Source organism: Cervus elaphus, chromosome 10, assembly GCF_910594005.1.
Source record: "Cervus elaphus chromosome 10, mCerEla1.1, whole genome shotgun sequence".
Classification (NCBI taxonomy): Eukaryota; Metazoa; Chordata; class Mammalia; order Artiodactyla; family Cervidae; genus Cervus; species Cervus elaphus.
Window position 1 is genome coordinate 47941134 of NC_057824.1, and position 24072 is coordinate 47965205.

The 24072-nt window shown below is 55.3% G+C and overlaps 1 protein-coding gene across 1 annotated transcript in view; it reads left to right on the plus strand.

The window, feature by feature from the left end:
• Positions 1-445: 445 nt before the first annotated feature.
• Positions 446-24072, plus strand: part of SRRM3 (serine/arginine repetitive matrix 3) — a 53989-nt gene continuing 30362 nt past the window's right edge. The window contains exons 1-2 of the mRNA XM_043915026.1: positions 446-613; positions 23202-23466. Of these exons, the coding sequence (XP_043770961.1) occupies positions 23234-23466 (233 nt within the window). The 5' untranslated portion in view covers positions 446-613; positions 23202-23233. The remainder of the gene's footprint in view (positions 614-23201; positions 23467-24072) is intronic.

Here is a 24072-nt window from a genome sequence, read left to right on the forward strand (position 1 = left end):
GTCCAGCAGAGGAAACGCAGGTGGGAGCTGCAGGACGACAGGCTTCCAAGGTCACGAAGAGAGTAACCAAAGTGGGACTTGAACTCAGGACTCCAGACAGCCAACGCAGCACCACGGAAGGTCCAGCGATTCCGTTCTCAAAAATCTCCCTCCTTTGGGATGTCTCCCACCACCCCGCCTGGGCTCGGTCAGGCTACCAGGATGCACGATGAAAGGGGGCATCCCAGCGGGATCTCTTGCTCCGCCCCCGACCCCTAAGTCGTGGAACAGGTCACTGCAGTAGAGATTCTTTCCCCTAACCCCCTCCTCCACGACAGACGCCCAGTCCCTTGCCTCGGTTGCGGGCGGCCTCCAGGCCTGTGGAGGGCGCTGTAGGTGCTGGGCCGCTCTGGCCGGCAAGCGGCGGGCTGGGAGGCCGCCTCCATGGTGGTGCGCTGTCCAGCATTTCAGCAATCGGCGGCGGCGCCCGCGGGGAGACGGAGGGCGCGGGCCGCGGGGGCCGCGGAGCTACCCTGCCGAGCCGAGCCGAGGAGGCGGCCCGGAGGCCACCCAGACAAGCGGGACCAGAGGGCCTGGCTCCAGCACCCGGCGGAGAGCAGCAGTCAGCAGGGAGGTGAGAGCCCCGGCTGGGGCGGGGGCATTTCCCAGAGGGGTTGGGGCTGGGTTGGATCTTGGGCCTCCCCAACTGGGCCAGGGCCCAGAGTCCACGGAACCCATACCGGACGGTAGCGGGTGGGGGACTGTCTGTGTGTTTGGTCGGGGGGTGCGAGGCACCTGGGGAACAGAGATGAGGAACATTGTTCATTTCACTGAGAGGGATGGAGAAAGTGAGAACCCTGCCGGGTCTCGGGGAGGACTCCACTGAGCTTAAATGACCACGGCCTGGTCCATAAGGATGCTAGAGAGGCAGCCAACTGCAGTCCAGTTGCCCTCTTGCAATTGAGAAGAAGGACCTGCTCCCTAGGGAAGGGAAAGACCAGTGAAGAGACTCTGTGGAGATGCTGGTCACTGGGAGGGATGAAGGGAGCAGGCCCCCACCTGAGTGCTGGGCCTCTGTCCGGCACAGGGTGGCAGCATCAGGGACAGTCTGGCCCCTTTCCCAGCTGCCCAAATGCCCCTGGGGAGGCATAAGCTGGCAACAAGAACTGGGTCTCACACAGGATGGCATCTACTCTCTCACTGGGGAGAAAATGAAGGACACAGAAGAGATAATAACCATTAGGAGTTGGGGGGGGGGGTTCTCTGTGGTCTCTCTGGGTTCCCAGGGAGGGTTTTGGGACTCACAGTGAGTCCAACCAACCCCACAACAAATTCTTGGTTTAAAAAGAGAGAGAGAGAGAGAAGAGACGCAGCCTCTTTCTTGCCTCCTCCTCACCCTCCCTCCCAGAGCTCCTGCCTGGACAGTGTGAAGCCTCCTGCAGTTCCTGCTCCTGGCAGCAGGTCCATTGTGGGGATGTGTTTGAAGGGGAGCAAGAGAAGGGCACCCAGGTCTGACCTGGTACTCCAGTGTCTGTGCTCTATCCCAGCCACAACTTCTCACTTTCCCAAGACCTCACTCACTCATCCACTTCTGGCTCAAGGGGCCTGGGTTGACCTTTTGTCCCATGACAAGAGAAAAGGCAGGTGCTTCGATAGAGACCTGAGCAGGGTTTGGAGAATTTCTCTGTAGAGGGGGCATCTTAAGGTCATGGTCTCAGCAGGTGTCAGATCCTTACCCAGCCAGAAATAGGACCAAGCTGGCTCAGAAATTGCTCCCACACAACATCAGCTTTTCGGTTCCCTAACTTTATGCCCCATCCCACTCTCCTGTGAGCAATGGAGGAGGAATTCTTGAAGAGCGAATAAAGAGTGGTTTGGATTTTAAAAGGTGGAGTTGAGTGGGTAGAAAGTCATGGACTTTGAAGTGTGAGAGACATGGGTTCACATCTAAGCTGTGTGACTTCAGGTAAACCACTTAACCTTTCTGAGTCTGTTTCCCAATTTGTAAAACAGGTATAGCGTTAACAGTATCTACTTTGGTGGTCAAAGAAATAATTCAACTATTTATTGGATAGGAAACTAATTTTAAGCTATGCAATGCTGGGCAAGTTTTAGTAAATCAAACACAAGTAAGAATTTTTAAGAGAAGCTACACAAAGGGGGGAATGTTTTCAGTATTGTTTGAAGCACATCTTTCTTTTCTCAGAGTGGGTAGACATTGGCTGAGGGTCTCATACCAGGCTCCATACTAGGCTACAGTTAACTCAGTTCATCCTCATGAAAACTTAACAAGGAAGCCATCAATGTCCCCATTTCACAACTGAGAAATGAGACTTGAATGACTTTCACAAGGTCATGAAGCCACCCAAGCTGTCTTCCCTGGGACAGGAGTGGAGCTGATATCCTGTCATGGCCCCTTGATATCAAGACCCAGTTAAATGTCAGTTTCTTGATTCATGATGCCAGCTTTCCAGGTGAGAAGCCTGAGGCGTATGGGTGAGGAGGTGTGATGCAGTGAGGAGCCGACTCCCCCAAGGTCACTGGGATATTTGGAGGTGGAACTTGCTTTGAATTGTCCAGCTGGGTGCCCCCACCACAACCCAGCCCCACCACCGCCACACCTGCCAGAGGGGGAGCCTGGGTCTGGCAGGCCCATCTGCTCACCGCCCCACCCACTCTCACCTTCTCTGCCTGCCAGCCTCTTGCTGACCTCGGCAAGCTGGTGGCCGCCTGTTCCTCTCTGGGCGGTTAGCCCTCACCCCTGTGATGAGGCCATGGTCCAGAGCAACTGCCAGCATTGCTGTTGTCGGCCTCCCCCACGGGCTTTTCCTCTGCCTGCTTCTTGCTGCTGGTGGGGCAGAATTGTAGCTCCTCCGGTCCCAGCAGCCAGCCAGGGTGCCTCTGAGGTGATGGGGGAGAGCCCCCCCACCGCCTTCCTTAACTCCTACACACACTCTGAGCCCCTGCCACAGGCCTGTCTCTTCTCACGCATTATCTCATTTCATCCTCACATAACCGGGTGCCAAAGCTGCCACCATCTCCCTTTCACAGAGGAGCAAAACGAGACCTGCAAGGGACGTGATGTTACCAAGGTCACAGAGCAAGGTCTCGGGGCAATCCTAGGCTACTGCCTCAGGGGCCCGGTGTGGCTCCCACAACACCACTCTGTCCTCTATTCCCCAGGCTCTCCTGCCTGAGGACCAGCCAGGGCACTGGGGGTTGGCAGGGGTTGGATGTGGGGACGGGGGAGAGGGGCATGTGATGGAGTTCAAGGATCTTCCTTCTGGGCCCATCTCTGCTCCTTGTGTGAGCTTGAACAGGCCCCTTCCTCTCTCCAGGCCTCAGTGTCCTCAACCACAAAATAAAAGGGTTTGACTAGATGACCCCCACCCCCGGCCACCCACTGAAGGCCCTGCCAGCACTAAGATTTTAAGATCTCTCTGCTCCATAAATCTGTGTGTCAGGAAGCCTGTGGTTCCATCAGCAGAGGTAGAATCCATCCCCAGTGTATGAAGGTTAGGTTTATTCATTGGAACTGAGATTTAAAATTCACCCATCCCCCTCCTGGGGTCTTCCCAGGTAGTGCTAGTGGTAAAGATCCTGTGTGCCAATGCAAGAGACATAAGAGGTGTGGGTTCTATCCCTGGGTTGGGAAGATCCCCTGGAGTAGGGCATGGCACCCCACTCCAGTATTCTTGCCTGGAGAATCTCATGGAGAGAGGAGTCTGGCGGGCTATGGTCCATAGGGTTGCAAAGAGCTGGACATGACTGAAGCGACTTAGCCCATGCAACCACATCCCTCCTAACTACAAACCTGGGGTCTTAAAAGAGGAAAATGTGGCTGGAAGAGGCCCAGTGGCTCATGAGGAGATTGTGCTTCTAAGGCCAAGCCAGGATGGAGCCCTCCCGGCCCAAGATTTGAGGTGACCTGCAGAGACACTAAAGATGCTCTCCACACTCCTCCCGGAATTGTTCACAAAATCCCAGGAACCCCACCCCCTACTGCCCCACCAGGACACATATACATGGGTCGTACATCCAGGGGAGCAGCCGGGGTACAGTGGTGGAGGCTTATTCTTAGAGTGTTGGGGAGAGGAAGAGACTTTGCAGCTGACACTCTAAAGAAAGGAGGCAGAACCCTGCCGGGGGAGTGGGTTGGTAGGGCCACTGGTTCTGGTTCAGGCTGTGTTGGGGGAGGAGCAGCCAGGCAAGACATGGGGGAGTTCCTTCTCAATTCCAACATCTGGGCTCAGCGAGAGGGGAAAGGGATTGAGGAGAGAAAGGAAGAGGGCCCCGGCTGAAGGCAGGCAACTCCGTGGGTCATGGAGGCTCAGGAAGGGGGAGGAGGCGCAGGGAGGTGGTAGTCAGAGAAAGGAGGGCAACCATGAGTGGAGAGGAGTTAGAAGAAGGGAGGGGGGCTCAGTAGAGGGGAGTGAGATCGGAGAGGAGGAGGGGGTTAGAGAAGGGAGGGGGCGGAGTGAGAGCGCAGGAGGAGCCCGTGATGGGGAGGGACCGTTACCGACAGTTACAGACCCCAGCCTGGCCCAGCCGAGGTCTTCACTGGGGCCTTGTGCCCGCTGACACCCCTGGGTTCCCCTCCCTTCACCTTCTTCTGGATCATGAGAACAGGAGGGCGTCAGCTCTCTTGACTCTGTTTCATCCAGGACAGGGTTCTTAGGGTGCCTGGGCAAGCGAGCCAGGCAGGCCCTGGCTGCCCCTTGTGCCCGGGAGAGAGACCTCGGTGGCCACGTGTGCCCAGGCTCCAGAGCAGTCCCCTAACCCCCAGGGCCTCCTCGCTTATAGCCCAAAGCCGCCCGCCCATCCGTCTGCGTCGCTGCTTCCCCGGCAGTCAGCCTGGCCTCAGCATCCTGCCGCCCCCGCCCTGGCCTCTTGCCCACTGCAGAGGCTGCCGCGCCAGCTGGAGCACCCTGCCGGGGCCTGGGAGGACTAGAGGGGGCCCTGAGCCCAGGGAACCGGACCCTGAGGCCCCAGCAGCTTCCTGAGCTGGGGTGGGGTGGGGTGGGGGGGTTGCTCTTAGCCTGCCTGTTTCTAGCGTCCAGAATGGCCTGTGGCTCTGAGATCTCTCCTAGGACTGAGACTCCTCCCCACCCCCATACCCCCCAAACTCGCTAGGATAGAGACAAGTAAGTTTCGTTGAATTCTTCTGATGTTAAGAATGGTGCATCCTCATCGGGTTAGACTCGGGAGATAGAAAAACCAAGGAGAGGAAGGGCACGTGTGGTCCCACCGCCCAGAGGCAGCCACAGTGAACAAAGGGGTCCTTCCTACCAGGATTTTGTCCGTGTGTTCACAGATACATAGCATTAAATAACTGGGAACACCCTGTTGAGCAAACTCGACATGCTATTTTTCACTCTATAGTGAGAATTCTCTGATATCCTTAAAGATTCTGCAAAAAGCCTACTTTTCAGGCCAGATGGACACTGGGCACAGGTCGCACAGCTTCCCGGGGAGCCAGGGAGAGCTGCGGCGGTGGGGTGGGGACCTGCTCTTCTCCTACCCTCTCGGGTGGAGCACACCTTTGGGGGGCTGCTGGTCATGGGTTTCCCTTGGGGAGGATAACTCTGGGGCCTGTGCCAGGGTCAGCTGGGGACTGGGGCGGTGGGGGTAGGGGGTGCTGCCTCCCTCTGCCAGGGACCACGGTGGGGGAGGTGGAGCAGGAGACAGTCCTACATCCCCTGGGCGGGGTGAGAACCTGGACCCACTCAGACCTTAGAAGAGGGAGCTCAGAACTGGGAATCAGGCGACTGCCAATCTCCTGGGCTCTGATCGCATCTTGACCCCCACCTCCACAATCAGGTCTGTTTCCCTTCCCCGTGAAATGGGCCTGATAACACCAGGTGCACACTGCTAAGTGATTCGGGTGGTGAGTGTGAAGGCACCCAAGGAGGGAAAAGGCCCAGTGCACGGCCCAGAGGTGGCGGTCATTCGAGTGTGTGAGACCACACCGTTAGCAGCCACCGAGTGCCTCCTATTTTCCCAGCATCGTATGAACACCGGGGACTTAGCCATGAAGCCAACACCCACCCTCACCTTGAGGAGCTCCCACGCTAGGGGGCAAGGGAGGGGTGAGGTAATTGAGTGATGACCATTGAGGTTCTGCTAGGGACTAAGATGTCCACAGAGATGTGGACAGCCAGAGGAGGTGCTAGGGAGAGAGACTTTGAAGTTGGGCTTTGGAGAGAAACAGAAAAGGTGCCAGACAGAAGAAGTAAAGGTAAGGCACTCCTGATCACAGCGGGTCCACGCCCCCAGGGATGAGAAGTCCCAGTGAACTAAGAGGATAGCCGATGATCTAACCTAGCCATGGCATGCCTGAAGGTAGAGGGCAACCCCAGGGGTGTGGCCAGCCAGCTCAGGTCTTGAAGGACCTTGAAAGCCACTGTTAGTGCTGGGAGTTGGCTTGGAAAGGGATGGGAGTCAGGGAAGGCTTTGGAGCAGGGTCATGAAATGATCAGACCCACACTTAAGGAAGCCCCCTCTGGCTGCCTTGGTGGGGAGGACAATGGAGAGAAGAGACCAAGGATAGGAGGTCGGGGTCAGGGTGGGGCACAGCTGCAGTGGGGTGGGTGTGGGGGATGTGCCCCCAGGAGGTTTGACAGGAGTGGATCTAGGCCAGGCTCACCAGAGGGCAGGGGTCTGGGTAGGGTCAGAGTGGTTGTAGGGGGTTGGGGGGAAGTGGCTGACACAGCCGTCAGCACCGAAGAACCAGGATGGGGAAGTGGGCTTCAGGCTGGGCAGAGGGGCCCAGTCACCTCTTCTCCCAGCGGGCAGCCAGAGCAGGATGGAGTGGAAGCTGGGACTTGCAGCAGGTCTTGCCTCCAGGCAGCCTTGTCCCCCCTCCCTGCCTGGCAGAGTCTCTCGTGCTTCCTTGTCCTTATGACCCATCCGTTATTGACCCCAGAACACCTCTCTTCCCTGCCTCCCAATTTCTCTCTTCCTCTGCTCCTCATACATCAGAAAGTAGGGACGGTCATTCATTCATTCATCAAACATGAGCTCAGCAGCCCCTCTGACCTAAAACACTCAGTTATCATTGTCATCCCCAAGCCCCCATGCTCAGCACTGGAGAAAGGGAGGAGCCGCCCTCCGTCTAGTGGGGAGTCAGGCCCGAGAGCTGGTGAATATTTGGGGATGGAATATGGGTTATGTGGGACCATCCAGAGAGCTGCCCGGGCACTGGTGTTGGGGCCAGGGTGGCCCACCTGGTTGATGTTGGAGCCAGCTTCACAGATGGTCCCCAGAGGAGGAGGACAGGTCTTCCAGGGGGAGAAAAAGGGGAAGGGCGTTTCTGGCAGAAGGAATAGCCTGAACAACAGCCCTGGAGGAGGGAAGAGCCCCAGGCACTTGGGGAGGAGGGTGGCCGGAGAGGCTAAGGAACGTGGGGCCAGGCTGGAGAGGGAGACCTCATGAGGAGCCTTAATGCCAGGCTGCGGAGTCTGGCCTTTCTCTGGCAGGCAGCAGAGAAACCAAGGGAGGTTTCCCGCAGGTAAGCACACGCCAGAGCAGTTTCGGGAAGGTCATCTCTGAAGGGCAGGCAGGCCTGGACAGATGGAGTGGACAGGGGGGCCAGCGGTATGCTTTCAGGACACAGGTCACGTGGCCTGGGACCGCCCCTGCCGCAGCTGGGACACCCAGAACCGCGGCAGCCATGGTCTCCAGGTGCAGAGTACCGGCCTCGGTATTTCCAGAACCGTCCATGAACAGCAGGTTCCCGGGGCCCGCCCATGTAGAACCTGACTGTAGGGCCTGGGGGCGGGGTCTGAGTTTTCTTTAACATTTCATTTTATGCTGGAGTAGAGCCGATTAACCACGTTGAGACAGCGCCAGGTGGTCAGCAAAGGGGCTCCCCGGGGACTACCCATGCTAGCAGCGAGAACCGGGGCCTCTGCTTCGCAGATGCTCTGTCCTTGGCCCGCATGCTCTTCTTCCCGCTTCCTTGACCTCCGTGACCTTCAGTCTCTGCTCCCACGTCTCCTGTGGCATGCCTAGTTCCAAGCCCCCAGGTACCGCCTCTTTCCCGCCCCGCCTTTTATACTCTGTCCTCCTGGCTGCCTCCCTCGGTAACCATCCGGGGCACCCATTTGGCATCCCCCGTGTGCCAGGCACCGTCACAAGGGTTTCACACGTCGTACCTCATTTAGTCCTCGCAACGTCTTACAACAGTCAGGTCACCGCAGAGGCTGTTGAAACACAGAGGGATTGTTAGCGTCACCAGCATCACCCAGCAAAGAGGCTGCGAAGAGGCTGCGCTGTTCTGTGACGTCCCAGATGAGGAGCTCTTTGAGGGCAGCGGCCCTGTGCTGTTCCTCGCCGTAGGTGCCCAGAGCAAGCGCAGGGCCTGGCACGTGGGAGGTGCTCGGTTTTTCTCATCTGTAGACTGGGCAATTCCCCTCCAAGACTGCTCCGCAGCTTGGGCGAGTCCAGGGCCCTGGTGGGGGTTGTAAACTCTGAGGGGTATGGACTGGGGTGGGGCCGGGCGAGGCAGCAGAGGGGGATCTCCTCGCTCCGACTCTGGGGTGGAACCATTTCCCGGATAGGATGCCTTTCTGCCTCCTCTGCTGTGCTGAGATTCAGCCTCTCGTAGAATCAGACTCTCTCAGACCTGGCAGGGGGCCGGGGAAGGGGTTGTGGCCGGGGTGGGGTCGAACCCCCTGATGAAGATTCTGGGGCCGAAGGCAGAGCCGGGTGGGGACTCGGAGAGGCCACAGCTGCCAGAGTGACCCCCCATTCTCCCTGTGAACTTACCCGGCTTGTCCTTTCCCAGAGCAAGGAGGGCCCCCCTGCCCCCCTGCCATCCCTGCCTCCCACCCACCATCCCTCGGGAGCCATAGGTTATTGTCAATGATGTTGTTAATTAACTGCTTAATTAACTATTTAGGCTAATCAGATTAATTGACATTAATTGGCTACCATTTGTCAAGGACCCTGGAAAGCGGTGCTGCTCAGAGTTGAAGCGTGTGACTGGGTCTGGGCAGGGGCGTGGGGCGGAGTTGTCAGTGCCCTGCAGAGCTGGGGGAGCAGGCGGCAGGCAGGGGCAGGACGGAGGGCACAGGACGGCTGCCCAGGTGGTGCCTCTCCCGGCAGCCCAGGGGGACGGTCCTCGGACACCTGAGTCCTGGGTCTTCATGCTTTGGGAACTGCATTACCACTTCCTTTCCCATAGTTGCATTTAAACAAACAAAAAAAAAGTCTGATGAAGTACCAGAGGCAAGAGTGAGTACTTTCCATCAGAGCGGGGAGAGACCTTAAAATCCTAAATAAGCCGTGATGTAAGTAGGTCACCACCTAACAACTGTGGGGATGACGTACACACATTCAGTTTTTTAAGAAGGGAAAGATGAAGCAGTATAGGGTAGATCAACGATATAAAATATTAAACTGCGATAAAATGATCCGATTTGCATTATTTAGTCAATGACAGCCCCCAAAACCCACAGTACATTTTTATACCTGTTTTAAAACACAACTTACAGTTTTAAATTATAGCACTTGAAACAAAAAAGAAAAAACTACTATGAAATGCATCCTACGTTTTGGAAAAAGAAAAAAAAAGGCAACCCACTCAAAACTGAAAGTGTGAATTTGTCTTCAAAGCCATTCTCTCAAGATTAAATGGCTCCCACATCTAGTCCAATGCTGGGCTGGAAGATGGTAGCCTGCAGCCATGTCTGGACTTCTTCACTGACCCCCTCAACTCCAGAGGGTCCCTTCCCCTCTCTGGTGAATCCCTGGCCTAGCTTCCTGATGTGCTTACGGGGGGCATAGGAGGTGTGGGTTTCGAGTATTCTGGAGACGAATACAAATGTGAGGGGAGAAAGGAGGTCCATTTTGGTGGGAGAGTCAAGCTCCCAGGATGAGAGGTCCTTCAGGGCGTGAGGAAGGCTCCCGGCTTGATGACAGAGGTCTCGAGCATGGTAAGAAGACTTAGAGAATGAATGTGGGGTCTCTCTCCCCCTTTACTGCCCGATCCTGCAGCCCCTGGGGAAGGAAGGACCAGAAGAGACTGGAGGCGGTTGCCTAGCAACGAGAGGCGCATCTGGATCGATGGGAATGGCAGACGAGGCTCCAGCCCCCAGCCCGACTCTCTCTTTGATCTCACCCGGCCCAGCAGAAACCTGGGGGGGATGCCCAGGGCAGCCTGCCTGATTAAAGCTGAGTCAATAGAGGGAATTTTCCATAATGAGATTGTGTGGGCAGCAGAGGCAGCTGCCCTGTCTCCCTGCTCTACCCTCCCCAGTGGGTGGAAGGGGCTTGTCTGTCTGTCCAGCACACACCCTTCCTACTGATAGCTCCAACAGGGGCATGGGGTACATCACCACCCAGTTTGGACTCTTCCAAGTGTTGGGCTGCCAAGAATTCAGAGCCCAGCCCTGCCCTGGCCCCACTAGTATCCAGGCCCCAGTGCTTAGTCCAGATGGAGAAACTGAAGCCTGAAAAGGGAAAGAGATCTGGTCATGCAGCTTCTAGCCCATCTTCCCTTTCCTTAACCCAGCTCTCAGGTGTGAACCAGGGTGGGTCTGACCTTTGTGGGGAGAAGAAGCGGGTTAGGGAAATAATGAAGCTGATGACAACTCGGGGCACCTCTGGTTTTACTCCAGGCCTTCCCTGGTAGCTCAGCTGGTAAAGAAGCTGCCTGTAGTGCGGGAGACCTGGCTTCGCTCCCTGGGTTGGGAAGATCCCCTGGAAAAGGGAACAGCTACCCACTCCAGTGTTCTGGCCTGGAAAGCCCCCTGGACTGTCTAGTTCATAGGGTTTCAAAGACTCAGACACGACTGAGCGACTCTCACTTTCAGCCCCAGAGGCCAGCTTGGGAGAGTCCTCGGAGAACATGGTGTCCTGACACCTTAGGTGGCTCTCTCTAGGACGCTACCCCAAGGCCATCTGGCTTGAACCCTCCCCAGGACACAGACGTCACCGCTTCCCTGGCAGCCCAGGCCACCAGTGACAGCTCAGCCATGATAAGGTTCTTTTCTCAGTCTCCTCCTCCACCCCAAATCTCCATTTGCGCTCAGGCAGTCACAGGGAATCTGTGGCTTTCTGTTCCCTGTCTGGAAGTCTACAGTTCTCTGAAGGCCACTGAGGGCCGTGAAAAGAAATAGAGCGGGCTGGGTGGGGGCAGGGATTCCTTTGTTCTACTAAAACACAGGGGAGGGGAGCCTAAAACACAGCTTGCTTGTCTGATACCAGTACTGGTCTATACGGGCTGCTTCCTGGGTTGAACTGGTCTGTATTGTTTTCAGTGACCAGTATTGTGAGTTCTCTCTGTTCCACTGGTCTGCATTGGTCTGTGGGTTCCCTGCATTTTTGTTGTTGTTCAGTCATTAAGTTGTGTCCCACTCTTTGCAACCCCATGGACTGCAGCCCGCCAGGCTTCCCTGTCCTTCACTATCTCCTGGAGTTTGCTCAGATTCATGCCCACTGAGTCAGTGATGCCACCCAACCATCTCACATTCTGTCATCCCCTTCTCCTCCTGCCTTCAATCTTGCCCAGCATCAGGGTCTTTTCAAATGAGTCAGTTCTTCGCATCAGGTGGCCAAAGTATTGGCGTTTCAGCTTCAGCATCAGTCCTTCCAATGAATATTCAGGACTGATTTCCTTTAGGATTGACTGGTTTGATGTCCTTGCAGTCCAAGGGACTCTTAAGAGCCTTCTCCAATACCACAGTTCAAAAGCATCAATTCTTTGGTGCTCAGCCTTCTTTATGGTCCAACTCTCACATCCATACACGACTAGTGAAAAAACCATAGCTTTGACTACATGGATCTTTGTTGGCAAAGTAATATCTCTGCTTTTTAATAGGCTGTCTAGGTTGGTCATAGCTTTTCTTCCAAGGAGCAAGCATCTAACCTGAACTCCTGGTTCCTCTATGGCCTGTCCTGGGTTACAGTGGTCTGCACCGGTCTCATTTAGGCTATATTGCCTTTACTGTGGGTCGCTCTGTAGAGAGCAGACAGCTGAGGCCTCTTTGTCCCTGGGGACCTGCCATCCAGGCCCTCTGCTCTAGGAACTCAAATCAGAGCCAACAGGAGCAAAGACAGGGCCCAGGGCTGGTGGGCAGGAGCCTACGTGCCAGGCAGGGCCTTCCTATCCATTCAATGACAGAGCTGGACTCCAGGGCTTCCCAAGGACGTGACCATGTGGCCTTTGCAAATATCAACACATGTAAAGTCTGGGCATAATGAGAGTGGTAACCAGGAACCTTTGCCACTGAGGTCCCCAGAGATGGAAGGGGTTAAAAAAAAAAAAAAAAAAGAAAAAAAAACAAGTAGTGAGCTCCCCATCACAGGCTGGGTTTCAACAAATACTCACAGATGGCTGCTTTGTGCCAAGCTCTGTGCTGGGCAATAGGGGCGCAAAGATGGACACAACCCAGTCCCTGCCCTTAGATAGCCCTCACCAGGTCAGGGGGCGCATGGTCACAACAGAGCAAGGTAAACACTGAGGGTGGGAATCTCAGGGTGAGGCTCTGGGAGCACTGCAGAGGCGCCTCCCCCAGTGGAAGTTTGGGAGGGCTTCATGGAGGAGGTGATGCCTGAGCAGAGTTCTGTAGGATGAACCAGAAGGGGGAGAGCGCTCCAGCCACAGGGAGCAGCTTGGCCAGCATGTTCTTGGGTGGCTCAGAGCCCCACGTGTCTGAGATACAGGGGGGCTGGACAGGGTGCCCAGGACGCAGGTGTCAGCTAAGCTGCCTGGCCCTCTCCTGCGGACAGCGGACATGCCCTTCCTCCCTGGCTTCCCTCGGACACCCCACCTTGGCTCTGGGAACCTGGCCAACATGCTGCCTCCATTCCACAGCACAGTCTGAGTCTGCAGGGCAGGAGACAGCTCCAAGCCTGCCTGCTAGGCGAGGCTGCCCCCTCCGCCCCACCCCGCAGACGGCGCTGGGCGGGCAGGAGTGGGACCGTGAGGGCTGCGGCCCAGGTCCAGGCTGCCCGTCCCTCCGACAGCCAGCCCTCCCCCCAAGCCAGCCAGACCCAGCCCGGGGGCTCTAGCCGGCCTTCCCCTGGCTCCAACAGGAGCAGCAGGAAGCTCCGACTGTTGAATAATTGAGAAGGCTTTCAGCTCTCTCCCTACCCCCTGCAGCGTCTTCTCGAGGGTTGGGTAACAAACAGCAGTGCCAGCGCCTCCCGAGAGAGACTCCAAGGAGGCTGGGAGGAAGCTCGCTCGGCTAACCCTCTCGCTGCCAGTGCCTTCCTCCCCGGCCTGGCCCCGCAGCGTCTTTTTCCCTGTGAAGGCTGGTCCCCACTGGTCCGTGTGGGTGGCAATCTACTAGTCCCCCCAAGCGGACACTGATCTGATGCCTTATCAAACACATCAACCTCTGATTTGTCCTGTCTGTCTTCCTGGATAACTCATGCCTATAGCGGTTTAGACGAGCTGGTGTTGTTTATGGGTAGTACATCACCAACTCGATGGACACGAGTTTGAGCAAGCTCCAGGAGTTGGTGATGGATGGGGAAGCCTGGCGTGCTGCAGTCCATGGGGTTGCAAAGAGTCAGACATAACTGAGCGACTGAACGGAACTGATGGGTAGTACAGACACTAAATACTTATACACCGAACTTCCTACGGTCCTGGGCACGGCCTCACTGAGCATATATTCATTCCCTCACCCCTAACGGCAGGCGGTGCTTAGATTAACCCCATTTTACAAATGAGGGAACTGAGCACAAATGAGGTCAGGTCGCCTTAGGGCCCATAGTAAGTGATCTGAACCCAGGCCGGCTCTTCTGTCACTTGCTGATCCGTCTTGGTTAATGTGGACCGAGCCGATCCTGAGAGTCAGACCTTTCTCCAGGGCAGGAGCCACCAACATCGAAGGCACCAGGCAACCAGAGAGATCTTTCTGAAATGCAGAGCTGACCATGACCTCCCCAACCCAGCAGTCTTCATGGGGTCCCCACGGCCTGCAGGGTATTCCTAGCTCCTCTGGCCCCTCCTGGCCCACTGTGCACAAGCCCAGGGTTCTTCCCTTTTTTTTCCAAACTGTCTCCCCACACGCCCCACACACTGCCCAAGACATCCTTCCTCCCCTTCCATGTCCATCACTCCTACTTATGTTTCACGATTCCTCCTCCAGGAAGACCTCCCAGCTATGCTCCTCCACGAATGCACTCTAGCTCAGTTGATGTCTCTGCCACCTGTCTGTCCCCTGTCCCAGCAGTTCTCTTGCTTCTTCACCATGCCTCTCCCCCTGCATCCCCTCTGGTGAGCCTCAGATTCACAGAGTAGCTGTGACATGAATAAGTGACTTGCCTTTAGGGCTGAGGGGCCATCTCCCGTAACTCCCCAGCCCCACCGCCTGGGGCAGGGAGGGAGCACTGGCCGTGGCCTGATGACCTCTGTCACCTGCCCAAGCCTGCTGGAGGTTTGGAGAAGGGTCCCCGCAGGGAAGGGAGGGGTTGGCTGGAGAACCCCCTCCACCAGGCACTCTGGGGACACTCACCAGCATCCGGTGTGCAGCCTGGCTTCAGGGCAGGGACTGGGGTTGGGAAAGGGAGCACCCAGATTCCTCGGACACTCTGGAGATGGATTTTCTTTGCCAGCTTCATCAAATATCTTGACAAAAACCATTGTTGTTACACACTCATTTCTACAAAGACCCAGACTTAGTTTCACAAGCTAAGTGCCTGGTTTCTTGTGTGTTTATCAGTTCCATCACGTTTGTGACAGTTACAAAGGATTTTTTTTTTTTCCCCTCCAGCAAACTCAGGAAGCATGTCCCTCCCACTCCCTCGCCTTGCTCCACACTGGGCTTTTTCTCTGGAAGGGCTAACCCTGGGTTTGCAGTCCCCACCTTCATGGGAAGACTGGTCGCCATCACACACCCCGCTCCATCCTGACCCTCTTAATCCCAGGGCCCCGGACCCCACTGTCCCTGTGCCTTCAGCCTGTGCCACACACCCCCTGCCCCTGCTTGGACCACCCCCTTCCTTAGACTCATCCTTCACAGGACCACTTCAAACACCTTTGCCCTTGTGAAGCCTTCCCTGACCATCACAGGCAAAGACAGACCCACCCTGGTCTCTTTTCTGCTCCCTTGGCATGGGACAGGGTGGGGACAGGGGTAATCAGGTCTTCAGAACAAGCTTGTCACTGAAAGAATGAGTGATCCCACCACCCTATGAGGGAGGGCATTTTTTTTTTCTTTTTTTGGCCGCTCCACGCAGCATGTGGAATCTTAGTTCCCTGACCAGGGATCGAACCCATGTTCCCTGCGTTGGAAGAGCAGAGTCTTAAACACTGGATTGCTAGGGAAGTCTCGAGGTAGGGACTATTGTCTCCATTTTATGGATGAGAAAGCTCAGGCTTGGGAACATTTGGTAACATTTCCTGATCACCCAGGGAGAGCTGGTAGAAGCAGAACTCCAGCCCTAATCTTCTGATCCCAAATCGAATGCTGCTTGTTCCTGAGCCAGTGGGAGACAGCAGAAAGACTTCAGTGGCAAGAAGGTGGTTGAATTGTATGTGACCACAGGTTGAGAGTTTATGTGAACCTGTAGGAACCTGTACCTTTGAGGGTGTGAAAACCCTGCATCCTCCCATCATCACTGGGGAGCTGGGTCTCTGGCCGGCAGGGGGACGGGAAAAAGGAGACCCCCGGGGAGTGATACTGCCCGCTGGGGGAGAGAAGTTTCTAAGCTTCAGGAGCAAAAGGGGTCCCTGGGTTGGTGCCTTGTGGGCTGGAGACTGAGACACTGCACATGAGATGGGAGATGTTTGCTGAGGCCAGTGGCGGGGTGGTGGCCGGGGAGACAGTGGCCCAGGTCATCCTTGCCCTGGGCTCCGGCCTCTGCCCTCTTCTCCCCCCACAATCAGCAACCATGCTCACCCTTGGGTCTCAGTCCCCATCGCCCAATCATAGCTCAGCCTTCCGGACATCTGGATGTCCAGGGACTCCTCGCCCCCTCCACGTCCGGAAGAGGACGGTCACCCCTGACAATCACCACTGCTTATGAGACATTCGCGGCATGCCAGGCACTGTGCTAGCATTTCACATGCCTTAGTCCTTTACCACGGCCCTACAGGGAGGACGCTGTTATTAGTTCCAGTTCATCAGCAAGGAGGGGCTTCCCTCGTAGCTCAGATGGTAAAGAATCTGCCTGCAGTGGAGGAGACCCAGGTTCGATCCCTGGGTTGGGAAGATCCCCTGAAGAAGGAAATGGCAACCCACTCCAGTATCCTTGCCTGGAAAATCCCATGAACAGAGGAGCCTGGTGGGCTGCAGTCCATGGGCTCGCAAAGAGTCGGGCACGACTGAGCGACTAACACGTGTGACTTGTCTGATTAGCAAGGAAACCAAGGCACAGAGTTTAAGCTACGTGATCAAGGTCACTCAGCTCATGATCCCCAAAGGGCACAGCCCTGTTTCCTGGCCTCAAGCCAGGCTCCCCAGGGCAGGACCCAGTCTGCTCAGACACATATGTGGTCCACTGTTTCCTCTCCCCCGACCTGGGCCGGTCACTCCCGCCCTCAGCATCTACCCCTCTGAGCTCCGGGGTGAGTGATGATCTCATTAACTCAGAGACCTCTGTGCCTGTCAGCAGGCTGGACCCTGCAGGACAGATGGGCTATTGCCCCATCAATTAATGTCTACCAGCAGGGCTGGACTTGCAGGTATCAGCCTCCAGACTGTGTTCCATCCTGTCCTCAGCCAGGCCTGCTCAGGGGACCCAGGCAGGGGTCTGAGGGAAGGAGACAGGCCCAGGGACTCAGCTGTGAGGCTTGAAGTCAGGACTCGGGCCCTTTAACCACTTCCTGGCTGGCAGAAGGGAGGATGCTCCCCTTCCCCCCATGACTTAATCCACACATGGATTTGGCTGGCCTGGCATCTGGCCTACCCATGGGACCTGACCCAGTGCTGGGACGGCCCCAGGCTGAGCTCTGGGCGGAGTTGGTGTGACTCTGGCCACTGGCTACAGACGCAGGGAGGAAGCAGGCTGAAGGCTTGGCCTATACATATATTGCTAGTATAACCTAGACTTCCAGAGCAGGACAAGACCTGTGGGGTCTTTGAGTCCAGCCCCTCATTGTCCAGTGGCGAAGCAAAGGTCCAGAGATAGAAACAGACTCATTCAGGGTCTCACAGCCAAACAGGTAGAGAAAAGACTTTCCTTGTGTTGCCCTGTCTCCAAGGAGACGCAGTGTCAGTGTCCCCAAGCATCTTAACAAGTCAGGGTCAGGGTTACGGCTCTAGACCTCACAGCTGCCTGTTTGAACCCTACAAGCCCCTCACCCTTAACACAGCCCAGTTTGTCCTCCATAATCTCCATCACAGCAAATGGCTGCACCTGGCCCCCCAAGCCATCCGCGATACCTTCCTCCACCCCACACCCAGTCTTGCCCGGTCTGTCCGTTTATTTCCTGAGTCCTGGTCAGGCCCCCGCTGCTCTGGTGTCCTTGTCTCTAGCTCCTTCCGCCCGCTTCTGGGAAACCTGCCCCGACCCACCAGCGGGAGATGCAGACTCTTCTCAAATTCTCTTCTATCACACTACGCAGCAATTACCTATGGTTTCCCAAACCAGCCGGTGAGCTCCCAGGGGGCCAGGATGGGGTCTTGTTTGTCTCCAAATCTCCAGTTTGCTGGTGGGGGAGGGAAGGCAAAATGAGTGTGTGCTGTGTTTGTTGAGTGAACATAACAGCCTATCTCCTATTAAAGCAGCTCCTGTATTGGGAAACTCACTCATCCTGGGATGAGCCACCTAGCTTATATTTATTTTAAAAGATTTATTTGTTTGGCGGCCCTGGGTCTTAGTTGTGGCACATGGGAGCTTCCACCTTCCTTGCTGCGTGCAGGATTTTTTTTTTTTTTAGTTGCCGCATGTGTGGGATCTAGTTCCCAGACCAGGGAATCAAACCCAGGCCCCCTGCATTGGAGTCTTAGTCACTAGACCACCAGGGAAGTCCCCCCACTACTTAGTTTTTGTCAAGTTTTGATTGCTAATGGGGAAAAATAAATCCTATCTTGGGCTTATGTGAAGTCCACTTCCTTGCAGGAGTCCTGGGTTTGTCTTCTAAGACCATCCAGTTTGGCTAGGGGCTTGCTCCTTTAAGTGGGGTTCAAGGTCCAGCAAAGAGGAAACTTGTTAGAAATGCAGATTGTCAGCACCCACCCCAGATCTACTGAGTCAGAAATTCTCGGGGTAGATCCTGGCCGTGGGCTTTCCAGGTGGGTTAAGAATCCACCTGCCAATCAGGAGATACGGGTTTGATCCCTGGGTCAGGAAGATCCCCTGGAGCAGGAAATGGCAACCTACTCCAGTATTCTTGCCTGGGAAAGCCCATGGACAGAGGAGCCTGGCGGGCAACAGTTCATGGGGTCACAAAAGAGTCGGACATGACTTAGCAACTAATCAACAACAAGACCCTGGCCATCTATGGTTTAACAAGCCCGTCACCTGACTCCACCTCAAATCTTATTAAAGATTTGAGAACTGCTGTTCTAGACACTGGCTCCCAATTGCTGTTCCACAGATGGTCTGTATCAGAATCACCTGGAGAACATTGACAATTTCACCCTCAGAGATTTTTATTCAGTAGGTTCAGATAGGAATCATATAAAATACAAGACACTTAGTTTAATTTGAATTTCAGATAAACAATGAATATTTTTTTAGCATGAGGATGCCCCAAATATGAAATTCATGAAATTCAAATTATTTTAACTGTGCATCCTGTATTTTTATTTGCAAAATCAGGCAACCCAACCTACTTCTAACAAGCTTCTCAGCAGATTCAGCCAGGTTTGGCCTAAATCCTCCGACCACTTGTATATTCTTATCACTTCCCCCTTCCAGACATTATATTTTTGTTGATGTAGGCTAAGATAACATGCACTTTTGGCAGCCACATTTATGATATTGACTCAAATTGAGCCTGTGACCACTGAAAACCCCTAAATTCTTCCTAAATATGCTGCTTCTAACATATGTCTGCTGCTGCTGCTGCTGCTAAGTAACTTCAGTCGTGTCCGACTCTGTGCGACCCCATAGATGGCAGCCCACCGGGCTCCCCCGTCCCTGGGATTCTCCAGGCAAGAACACTGGAGTGGGTTGCCATTTCCTTCTCCAATGCATGAAAGTGAAAAGTGAAAGTGAAGTCGCTCAGTCGTGTCCGACTCTTCCTGACCCCATGGACTGCAGCCTACCAGGTTCCTCCGTCCATGGGATTTTCCAGGCAAGAGTACTGGAGTGGGCTGCCATTGCCTTCTCTGAACATATGTCTACCTCACTCCAATTTTAGAAAGTTCGTTTGGGACCCAGCGTCAGGATGTGGCATTTCTCATTATCCGGTTTCACCTTCTCAGACTCCTTCCATCTTTTCCGTCTGTTGAGTCTTTTTAGATTCTGACTCTGAATTTCTGAACCTTCCCAAGTGGTGTTCTCAGTGAATCTGGTCATCAGGTTATCAAAGTTCTCTCCAGTCAATGGTGAACATACTAGATCAGACATGGGTGAGGACGGAGCCCTGTGGTCCTTCCCTAGATATGCCCATCTAATGTGACATGGACCCCTTCATTAGCTCCCTCTGAGCACAGGTTAATCCACCCACCAATTAAAATAGCACGGAATGTTAGTTCCCACCAACACAGTGTCTCTCTCTCCTTATGAAATCTCACAATAATTCCGTAATAGATAATATCAGATAAGGGCTTCCCTGGTGGCTCAGATGGTAAAGAGTCTGCCTGTAATGCGGGAGACCCGGGTTCAATCTCTAGGTCAGGAAGATCCTCTGGAGAAGGGAATGGCAACCCACTCCAGATCTGACGTCTGCAATAACTTCCTGGTCTACTGGTCCAGCGACCCTGGCTAGGAAAGAAGTGGGCTCAGCATACAATGATTCAATCTTAGGGGCCTGGCCTCTCCTCTAGGGGCTCAGAGGTCATTCTTCTGATAACGTGCCTCAGATTCCTGCCTGGCGCCCTCCATTACCAGGTGAAGCTGGCAGAATTCACCATCTGTCCTAGTGGAAACCCAGACAGCATCCATCTTCTGTCTTCCTGCCCCTCTCTTTTCCTTCAGGCGCTTCTGAAAGACTGCCCCCAGCAGCCTAGCCATCTCGGCCAGGCATTCTCCTAGTGCTGGCGATAGGATTTCTCCTCTAGGGGTGTGGAGACCTGAGTACACTCAGAACTCCTCCCACCAGCTTCCCCTGCCCTGCCCTCAAGGAGCTCAGGCCAAGTTCTTGGCTGGGGAGCCTCGCCCACATTGAGGGCAATCATGCAGAGCAGCATCACTGAGAAGCTGCCTCCATGGCTCTCGCGGGGGCCCGAGCACTTTTCCCCCACACCCCCAGTGCATCTTCTGCATTGCCAGGTGCTGGGTAGGCTCAAGGGAGCTGGAATGAAGGGCTGGTCCCCTCCCGTTGAAGGGCTAGAACAGGGGTCAGACACAGACAATAAATTGAGCCTCAGTGTCTAAAGAGGTGAGGACAAAAGCTGTGGGGGCACAAGGAGGGAACGGCTCATCCTTCGTCAGAAGCAGGGAAGGCTTCCCAGAGGAGGTGACATTGGGGCTGGACTCGGAAGGATGTGCTGGAGTTCCCCAGGTAGGGAAGAGAGGCAATGGAATTCTAGCACCGGGAACTGCATGGGCAAAGGCTCAAAGGAGTGGGAGTGCCTGTTTGGGGACAGGTGACCCAGGCTGGGGAGCTGGATGTTGGCTTCAGGATAAAGTATAGCACTGGATAAAGCTGCAAGATCTCATGAGAAGAAATACAAAGGGGTCTTGAAGACTGTATCAAGGATCCTGCTTGTAGTCCTCAGTCCTATCTCCCTTTTTTTTCAAACATTAGATTTTTTATTTTGTATTGGGGTATAGCCGATTAACCATGTTGATGTAGTTTCTGGTGAACACCAAACGGACTAAGCCATACATATACATGAATCCATTCTCTCCCAAATGCCCCTCCCACCCAGGCTGGGACATAACACTGAGCAGAGCCCCAGGTGCTATGCAATAGGGCCATCTCCCTGTTTGTCACCTCTTTATTCCAGGCACTGAGCCCCATGTGTTTCAGGCACTTGGCTGGCACCAGGAATTGGGGCTGAAAAGCCCTCGGCCCACAGGTGGAGTGAGACTTATGAGCCCACAGTGACAGTGAGGGGGGAGAGCTCCCGAGAGGGGAGGAGGGAGGCTTCCAGAAAGTGATGACGCCTGTGAGCAGTGACTTTGAGGTCATACCAGAGTCAAGTGCAGAGCATCCCAGGGAAAGGGAGCGGTGGGGGGGCGTGGGGGGGGGGGCGCCAGGGAGACCTGGATGCAAGAGGGATGGAGAATCTGTGTGGACGTGGCAGTTGGAGAGGTTGGTCCAGGAAGCAGGTCCAAGTCGTATCAGGACTGGGAGCCAGGGTGACTGGAAGCCACTGGAGGCTGTTAACCAGGGCAGGACAGGGTCTGATTTGCTCCTGGCCCAGGCTCCCAGGTTGCTGATGATGGAAGATGAACAGAAAGAGGTCAGGGCAGAGGGGTGGGCAGACAGGATGCTGACGCCAGAATGGACCGGAGGCAGAGGCTTGAACTGAGGTGGTAATGAGAGAGGAGGAGATGGGTAAATGTGAGCAATGTCAAGATGGAATATGGGACCAAACTTGATCTTGGTGAGCTGTGGTGGGCCAGGACAATGGGGGTCTCCAAGCTCCATGGAAGTCCCTGGCTCAGGGCATGAGACGAGCAGAGCTCTGGGTGGGGCTTGGTGAGTGGGTGATACTTGTGGGTTACCCTCAGAGAAAGCATGGTAGAGCTAGGGTTGCAGGGCTGGGGTAGGGACAGGCAGGAAGCAGGCAAGGCTTAGAAAAACAGCTTTGTTCTGTAAAGCCCGAAGAGACTTCTTGAAGAATCTGGATGATGCTTCCAGGCACAGGATGAGAACAGAGGCTCAGAGAGGGGCAGGAGCATCCTCAGGGTCACACAGCAAGGCATGGAGAACCCTGGCCTAGACCCAGACACTTGGGCAGATGAACATGTGAAAGGAGCTTGTGTTCCCATTACCGCTGTCACCTCCTGTCACTGTCCCCTGCAAGGCTTTTTCCTCTCCTGGTCCCCCTCTCTCTTCTCTGCCTTTCAGACGCCACGGCTCTGCACACTTTGAGGCCAGTGAGGAGAGTATGTGTTGTGGGGGGTGGGGGGGTGTATTGCAGGAAGGCCCCATCTGGGATGTCCAGACATGCCTGATTCCTTCTCTTCCCACTTCCCTCCACCCCTTCCCTCCCTCCCATCCCACTCCCTGGGAAGGAGGCCTCCCTGTTGCTTAGCAACCAGCAGAGCCTTGGAGAAAGGAAATGGAAATAGCTCGGGAGGTGCCTCCCCTCTGTTAAGATAAGTCCTTGGTGTGTAAGTGCTTGTGCTTGTGTGTGTGTGTCTGTGTGTGTGTGTGTACATGCATGTGCAGGGTGCATACAGGTGCACGCTCTTCTTTGGACCATGGAGCCACCACTTCTCACCTTCTAAGCCATGCTGATTCCCAAACCACCCTGAACTGGCGAAAGGATGTGGCTGCCTGGAAAGTTAATGTCAGTGCCACTTTTGGTCACATCCTCTCAAGCGATGTTTCCAGAACAAAGGAGGGGACGGTCCTGTGGGCTTCAGCCCAGATAGGCCCCCACCTGGAATGCTGACTTTGGAAAAGTTGGCCAGATCAAAGTAGGAACCGAAAACTGCATCTGTGGTGGGAATAGGGCTGAGCCTGGTCTCTGCAGGGCTGTTCGGGAGCAGACTGGGATGGGGAGCATGTGTGGTCTGTGATTCCAGGGGCCAGAGCCAGAAAAATGGGTACTGGGGAGTGAGAAGCAGGTATTAAACTGAGCCTGAAGGAAAAACAAGAATAAAACCTGGGGAACTGCCAGCAGGTGTGCAGGCAGGGGCCAGCAGTCAGGACCAGGCATTGCTACGGCGGCAGAGAGCTTTGTCCTGGATGGTTACTAGGCCCCTGAAGGCGACAAGCCTCCTTAGAGGCCATCTAGTCCGCCTTGAATCCACCCCACCTTACCGATGGGGACAGCCAGTGTCCGATGCCCCCTCATGCCCTGAGGTGTGACCCACAGGTGCAAACCTGCCGCGGCCCGGCTCTGCAGCCAGAGGGGAAGCGGATTAGAGCCATGAGTGGGCCTTTAAATCTCCAGGATTAACCCGCGCCAAGAGGAGCTTAGCAGGTGGCCGAGAAGTGACCATCCCTTCGGGTGTCTGTGTCTGTCCCGCAGGGCCGAGGCCAGCCGCTCCGGGGGCAGCCACCATGTCCTCCACCGTGAACAACGGGGCGGCCAGCGTGCCGTCCCCGTCCGACGCGGCGAACGGCTTCCCGCAGCCGGGCGCCTCGTCGGGGGCCTGGCCGCGGGCAGAGGAGGAGCTGCGCGCCGCGGAGCCCGGCCTAGTGAAGCGCGCGCACCGCGAGATCCTGGACCATGAGCGCAAGCGGCGCGTGGAGCTCAAATGCATGGAACTGCAGGAGATGATGGAGGAGCAAGGGTGAGCGGGGGAAGGGGGCGGGGCCGGGAAGGACTCAGGGCGGGGCCGGGGCGGGGCCAGCGTTGGGATCCCGGAGCCTGAAAGGTCAGAATCTGAACTATTGCAGGCCCAGTTGAACTTTCATTCATGTATTACTTTATTCTACCAATAAGCTGTCTTGAACTCCTGCTCTATATCAAGCTCTCATATGGGCTTAGAGTCACAGCAGCCAAGGAGACACAGCCCATGCCTTCGGGAAACATCCAGTCTGGTGTAGGAGAGGGGCATGTAAACGTCAATGACAACTCAAGGCCTCAGTTTTCCCGTCTGTAAAATGGGTGGTTTAGCAGCCTGGTCTACAGCCAGGTGTGGCAGCCAGGCAAGAACGCACAGCGGGCCCCTACTACGTGTGAGGGCTGCCAGTGGTTTCAGCAAGGGAATTCCAGCCAGCAGCCACACCCAGAAGCTTAGATTTCACCCTGTCTAGTTCAGAACCAGGGGCACACAAGTGGGCCAGATGCTGTGCTGGGCAATGTTGGTCCCCAGAGCCAAATTGGAGTCACTTCCTCAAAGACCCCTCTCCCAACCCCTATTCCTTAACCATCTCAGAAGGGAAACAGGCATGTT